Here is a 7450-nt window from a genome sequence, read left to right on the forward strand (position 1 = left end):
CAACTGAGGGTGCTGTAGCATAATATGTAATTCTTTAGGGTGACACTTCCCTTTCTGTTGCGGACAAACTAATTACCACATTTATAATTCTGCCTGACGAAACACTTTTGCCTCTTGAAAATGGAAATAATATTAAATGCATTATGTTTAGGATTATAGGAAAACACACCAGGGGTGTCGGAAAATAGAAATGTCGGAACATAGGGTTGTAAGCATTATTTGAAATTATAATACTATTATTGACAAGTCAGTATAAAGAAGTTGATGTCAGAATAAACCATCTTGTTTAGTGTGCGTTAATTTTAACCCGATGGACATCAATTATCATCAAAACAATCACCAGCTCGACAGGTTATTAAATAAGTTATTACTCAGAATAAACATGAAATAAGCCAGTATCACTCTAACTATAGACGATGTGACCTGTGTTTACATTCAAACCGCCCTCTGTTTAAAAAACACTGTATACGTCATGTTTCGCCGGGCAAAAAGACACGTAGTCATGGTAAGATTGCACACTTTCCAGCTGGCTGCCAAAACACAAAGGTTTTGCCCGGCGGTATGCGCGCGAATCAGTTATGGCTTTCGTGTGACGTCAGAGGTCACATCGTCTATTAAATATTGTTAAAATGAAGAAAAAAAATTGTTTGAGCCTAACGTGTCATTAATTTTTGAGTGATAATGTTCTTTATGTGGAACAAGGGATAACAAACCCACCCCCCTTTCTAGTGTAACTGTGTTTAGGGACAAAGTAAAACACCTATCCCTCATTTTTTTAAAGACAGTGGACACTATTGGTAATTGTCAAAGACTTGTCTTCACAGTTGGTGTATCTCAACATTATGCATAAAATAACAAACCTGTGAAAATTTGAGCTCAATCGGTCATCGAAGTTGCGAGATATTAATGAAAGAAAAAAACACCCTTGTCACACGCAGTTGTGTGCTTTATGATGCTTGATTTCGAGACCTCAAATTCTAAATCTGAGGTCTCGAAATCAAATTCGTGAAAAATTACTTCTTTCTCGAAAACTAAGTCACTTCAGAGGGAGCTGTTTCTCACAATGTTTTATACTATCAACAGCTCCCAATTACTCTTAATCAAGAAGGGTTTTATGATAATAATTATTATTTTGAGTAATTGCCAATAGTGTCCACTGCCTTTAAGCTTGGTTTGAGGAACAATGGATAGCAAACTAAACAAAATTATTGCCACCTGATCCACATGGACTCTTATTGACCCTTTTTCATTGATCGGTGTATGTATTTCTTTTCAGGTAATGATAAAAGAAAAACTATTTTATAGTAAAGTAATTTCAAATTGTTTTGCTACGAAAAGAGTAAGATGGGTATTAAAACTAATCTAAATTAAAAAATATACTTTTAAAGGTTGAAACCGTTGGCTGGTTTTATTCTATAGTATGGTAGATTTATACAATAAATAATTATCTGTGAAAATGTCATTAAATAATTATTCACATTTTTAAGATTTCGCAAACATTACGAAACAGGGTGGCTTTTGTGATTGTCCATCAAGAAACTTTAGCATAATCCGAAATTTAATTACACATTCGGAAAAACGCATTTGGCAGTAATATTTCTCAGATTTAATTTTTGAGAAACAAAAATGATGTCATTTTCCATATAGTCACCTACATTTTCTCGGTCTTCCAGACGGTTTGTTTCCCGCGGGTGCACTACACTAACCTCCCCTACTAACCAGTGCTAAATGCTATTGTAAAAAAAAAATACTCAACCACAATAATTATTAAACGTCCCTCAGCGCGGCCTCTTGAGAACCAATAAATATTTTTAGGCAACAAAACTTCAGATTTCTTCAAAAATGTTGGGTAGGTCAGCCGTTTTGAATTGTTGCTAATTATCCATAAAAAACACCCCGAAGAAAATAAAAGAACGTGATTTTTCCCAAACCGACTCGCTGCCAGTTTCCATGAGGCAGTCCCGCCACTCCCTAGCCAATTAATAGTACAACTTTTTAGACACTACATTTTTATAAAATCTCACCTCAATGAGTTGAAACCATAGTAAAGGTTGAAACACAGAGCCTCGGGTTGTGATACATTGTTGTAAATTGTATGACCCCAAAAAACAATATTACTCCAAAGATTTTGAATAGGGCCTACACTAATGTAATTATCATAATGAGCTTGGAGCATGAATTTTTGCATTAAACTGTGGCGTGAGCACAGACATAAAGAACCCAAGTTCTTATCTGTGGGCGTGAGTGCGGTTCATGGATGAAAGCGCCCTCTCGTGTTGAAAAACGTCACACTGCCGTTTTTAGTCTGGTACCAAGAGAGCCGACTGTCCATACATACCCCCATACACATACAAACGCTTAGTTGAAGAGTCCAGGAGTAAGATCCAACTCTCAACAGTTCAAAGGTAGGTAACCAAGATGGCAGCCTCCATGGACACAAAAATGTTGCTGTTCGGGGGCTTGTGTTTTTTACTTGTTTTATTGTTTCTCAGACTGGTAGTAGTGCTTAGAGGTCTCGGAAAACAAAGATGTATGACTCACAGTAATTTAAGACAACTAAAAGTTATGATAATTACGGGATCAGGTAAGATTGCATGAACAAATTAAAAAGACAAATTAGTAATTAAAATAATACAATACATTGCCATTGATTGATTGATTGATTAATACAATTGATTGTCGATTCATTGAAAACTGAATGCATGCATGAATTTAGTTGCGATAACGTAACCCTGCCGTAGACAGGGGTCGATTTCACAAAGAGTTAGGACTAGTCCTAGGACTAGGAGATCAAATTGCATGGATAGTCCTAATAAAGTAGTGGCTAGGACGAGTAACTGGTTCTAACTCGAGATATATAATGAGACTAGTCCTAACTCTTTGTGAAATCCACCCCAGGAGGGTTACGTTATCGCAACTAGAATGAATTGATCAGACACTACATGTCTGATGTGCGCTATGTGTTGTACTTTACGTATAATGTTTTGTGTGTAGATTGAATATTTTGGTGTGTGGTGGGGATGGTTTTCATGGTTTTGGTCTTGCCTCTTGGTTGGAGTCTTGGTATTTGGTAATTGGTACTCAGAGTGAAAGTTAGCCCAGGTTGGACTCCTCCGTCTTGACAGGGATGTAGGTATTAATACAAATGGAATACCTTCTGTGGACATTGTGTTTTGTGTAAGAGAAAAAAAATACCCATATTATATTATTTAATTTGTTTAAAGGCACTGGACACTATAATTAGGTAATTACTCAAAATAATTGTCAGTATAAAAACTTACTTGGTAGCAAGCAATGGGCAGCTTTTTTTAGTAGTATGAAACATTCATTGTGAGAAATGGCTCCCTCTGAAGTAGCATAGTTTTTGAGAACGAAGTAATTTCTCAGTAAAATACTTGAATTGATTTCGAAACCTCACGCGTAAGGTCTCGAAATCAAGCATGAAGGAACACAACTTCGTGTGACAAGGGTGCTTTTTCTTTCATTATTATCTCGCAAATTTGACGACCAATTGAGTTCAAATTCCCACAGGTTTGTCAAGTGAGAAGACTGGTCTTTGACAATTACCAAAGGTGTCCAAAATTACAAAAAGATGACGTTATTAATACATACAAGTATTATAGTATCATAATTAGAAAAAATTTCAAACAACAAACCCGTATAAATTACATCGCTCTCTTGACTGAGAACAAGCTTACATGCTGCAGTGCCTGTTAAAATTGTAGCATTAAACAGTCTGCTATTGATTATTATTGCAACACATGACCGGCAAACCAAAGACACGTGATTTCCACACACAATGATGCCAATTTGCCTACTTGTTATGGAAAACAGGCACTACCATTTTCTACGAAAAATGTTCCCCCCCATATTCGAGCACTGTAAAATTATGTCGGTTATAATCCCAAATGTTGCTTTCCAACTCTGTTTGAATAAATGTGACATCATGCAGAATATTAAACTATGAAGCTTAAACACTTTAAACAAAATGTGTTTATACAAAGAGACAAAAATTGAATATACAATAAATATGTTTGACCTTTTTACTTTAGGAGGACACACAACAGAGATTTTAAGGCTGATGGGAAGTCTGAGTGATGCCTACTCACCTAGGATTTATATCCTCGCTGATACAGACAAACTGAGTGAGGAAAAAATCAAACATTTTGAGTCGGGAAGAAAAACAGAAGGACGGAACTCACAGGTTAGTTGGAAATAGTTCAAAAGTAAAATGTTTAATAATTATGATATTGAAAGATTAAATTTTAGAATTAATGACAAATGACGTATCAGTGTTTTTATCAAGTTGATTTTTGTGAAGAGGGATCTTGATAAGTTTTAGGGGTAGAATTGTTTGCCAATGGCGCACTCACTGAATGGTATGAAGTTTCTGCAGACTATTCTGCTTTAAGAAAATGTAGTTTCGCTCAAGTTGACTATTTACAGAGTTTACTTTAAATAGGGGGCCTATGATTTGTTGTTTTCCCAACAATTATGCAATGCAATGGGTAAGATTTATTATAGCTTTGCATAGTAGATGCAGTTAGTAAGAACAGCATGATACATGATGACACCATTGTACAAATACAAAGCTATTTCAACAATGAAGCGGTGGCTATGGAAATAAAATATAAAAAATAAGGCTCAAAATTTTGAACAGTAATGGCTACATGAAAAGTTTTACTTCAAAAACAAAAACGTGTTCTTCTGGCAATCAATTAAGTCTACTTTCGTGACACACGAAGCTACTGATACAATTTGCCCTCAGGTCGTAGTCGGGTCAAGTATAATGCGGAGGTATGTTTTCTAGCAATTAACAGCACATTGTAAACAATTACATGGTGATATGTAAAAGGAGTAGGTCTCATAATTCAATATGTAGTCCCACACAAGATACCTTGCAGAAAATACCGTATGTTAAAGCGCCTTGAGCGTCACTGAGTGACGTATTATATGAAGAAGCCACTATTATTGTTATTATTCTTAAACCCTAGTTCAGCCTGGAAAGGATACCTAGAAGTCGTGAAGTGAGGCAGTCTTACATCACAAGCGTGGCCTCGACGCTCTATGCCTCTCTCTATTCCTTCCCTCTTGTCTTCAGACATTCCCCTGATTTGGTAAGTAAGGATTAGTTGGCCTTAAACCCGGTTCATAGTCCTGTGAATGCAGTTGCGAAGCAAATTTTGACATCACTGGTCCGTTATTGCTTTTTGCAGCAAACCAATCAACACAGGTTTAGTGTGTCATTACTCTACCAACTGAGCTACATATTTAGCCCTTTGTTTGCAGTCTCTCCATTTTGTTAATATCTTTGTCCGGGGTGCCAGTCAGAAGCCATGAAACCAGTGGCTGCAGTTTAGCCAGGGATCACACCCAAGTTTACAATGAAACCTGATAAGCGGCAGCCAGGGGATAACCCTAAAGTTGATGCAGTTTTACGCCTGGCGCTCTACCAAGTGAGCTATCTAGCCCTATGTTGGCAGTCTCCCCATATTGTCAGTCTAAGGCTGAACGTGTACATCTCTTAGAACAGTACGTCTACTGCCTCTAACACTCAAGAAAGCACACACACCCCCTTTTAAGTGTGTAAGTTGTGAAAGGTTATTTACTCATGTGTGCTAATTGTCTTTCCCCATAGATACTTTGCAATGGCCCCGGAACATGTATACCAATTTGTGCAGCTGGATTCACAATGAGGGTGAGTATCCTGAATTTTACAACAAAAGAAATTTGTGTATTCTTGAATGGTCTGAACTATAATATGTTCAGATCGGCTTCTAGTAGTTATTCAGACATTTTGTGAACCATCATTTTAGAGTCAATTTCAGCAGATACATTTTTTTGAAGAGCCCCTTCATTTCAAACTTCAATCTTTGCAACAAATATACCATAAAATACGGTGGTTACATTCTACACAAACTATTTAGAGAGGTAACTTCTCACTAAGATACTTTGAAGCCTTTCTCATATTAAAGGCATCTGAGAGCACACACACATTGTGGAACAAGGGTGTTTTTGTTTTGTTATTTTCTTTTAAGTTCGATGCTTGAGCACACTTTTTTAGAGACTTGATACACATGTTGGCATACATCAGGTGAGAATACTGGTCTTTGACAACTACCAAACATGTCTAGTGTTGTGGGTTTTGTTTCATGTCTTTAACTAAAAGATTCTAACTCAATTTTTGAAATCATTTTTTTTTTTTGAAATGCAGTTCCTCGGAATGAAAGATGTTCAACAAGTGTACGTAGAGAGTGTGTGCAGAGTGCAAACAATGTCCCTGTCTGGTCGAATCATGTACCTCTTTGCTGATCATCTCTTAGTGCACTGGCCAAGTCTGAAGGAGAAGTACTCCAAATCAATCTATTTGGGAAGAGTGGTTTAATAGTAAAACTGAAATATTTAAAATAGGTTTGTTAAGATTGGTATATTGCTCAAAGCAATGATAACGTTGATTTGAAACTTTGCATGGTGGAAGTATTATAAAGAGATGGTTTGCAATAACACCATGTGGATATTTTTTAAATGAAGGTCATAGCATAGACGTGACATCGTGTTCAGTCAAAAGTCCAAAGTGTTCCATTTTGAGGACAGCATTATCCCTTGTGTTTACCTTAGTTCTACTGTCCCCCACTTCGCCGATAATATCATGTCATTAATAATTAAATTCCAATTAAAAGCGATAATCCATCAAGAGTTGCTTGAAGCGCCAACTGAATATTTATTACGCTTTTAGTAATACTAGACTCGGCTCAAGTCGGGTCCGATGCTTGATCTGTAATGTGTTTACATCCGACATGTACATTTGCTGTAATGCGGACGCCTGTTTAAAAATTCTGACCTGAGTGAAGTCAATAATGAACGCTCGCCTGACTGTGTGTGGATTGTCCCGATCTTGAGTGTCCTATCCGTAAATTTGTTTAAAGTGTATAATTAATCGATTGTCAAACTCTTAGTTAATAGTTGAAAATAAAGGTGCTGAAGTTTGTAAAATAATACAAAGATGTAAAAACGTGTATTGTTTGTATTTTCTGTTTGTATGGTTAGCCCTCTGAATAATGGTAATGACACACTGAACAATATAATACGGGTTGCTTGGGTAATGTGTCTTTTGAGTCTCTCACTTCTGCTTTAAAAAGTATGTGCACTTAGTGTTTAGATTAAAGACACTGGACACTATTGGTAATAATAGTTGCCAAAGACCAGTCTTCTCACTTGCTGTATCTCAACCCACCGTTTTAAAATAACAAATCTGTGAAAACTTGAGCTCAACTGTTTCTCAAAATTGCGAGATAATAATAAAAGAAAGGACATCATTGTCACACGAAGTTGGGTGCTTTCAGATGCTTGATTTCGAGGTCTCGAAATCAAATTCGGGAACAAAACTTCTTTCTCGAAAACAACGTCACTTCAGAGGGAACCGTTTCTCACAATGTTTTATACTATCAAC

The 7450-nt window shown here is 36.6% G+C and overlaps 1 protein-coding gene across 1 annotated transcript; it reads left to right on the forward strand.

Annotated features, from left to right (window-relative positions):
* Positions 1-2419: 2419 nt before the first annotated feature.
* LOC117297714 (UDP-N-acetylglucosamine transferase subunit ALG14 homolog) lies at positions 2420-6518 on the forward strand. Its single transcript, XM_033780863.1, has 5 exons — positions 2420-2584; positions 4053-4204; positions 4995-5117; positions 5639-5698; positions 6215-6518. The coding sequence occupies exons 1-5, from the start codon at positions 2431-2433 to the stop codon at positions 6383-6385; spliced, it is 660 nt and encodes a 219-aa protein (XP_033636754.1). The 5' UTR covers positions 2420-2430; the 3' UTR covers positions 6386-6518.
* Positions 6519-7450: the final 932 nt, after the last annotated feature.

The sequence above is a fragment of the Asterias rubens genome, chromosome 12 (assembly GCF_902459465.1).
Source record: "Asterias rubens chromosome 12, eAstRub1.3, whole genome shotgun sequence".
Lineage (NCBI taxonomy): Eukaryota > Metazoa > Echinodermata > Asteroidea > Forcipulatida > Asteriidae > Asterias > Asterias rubens.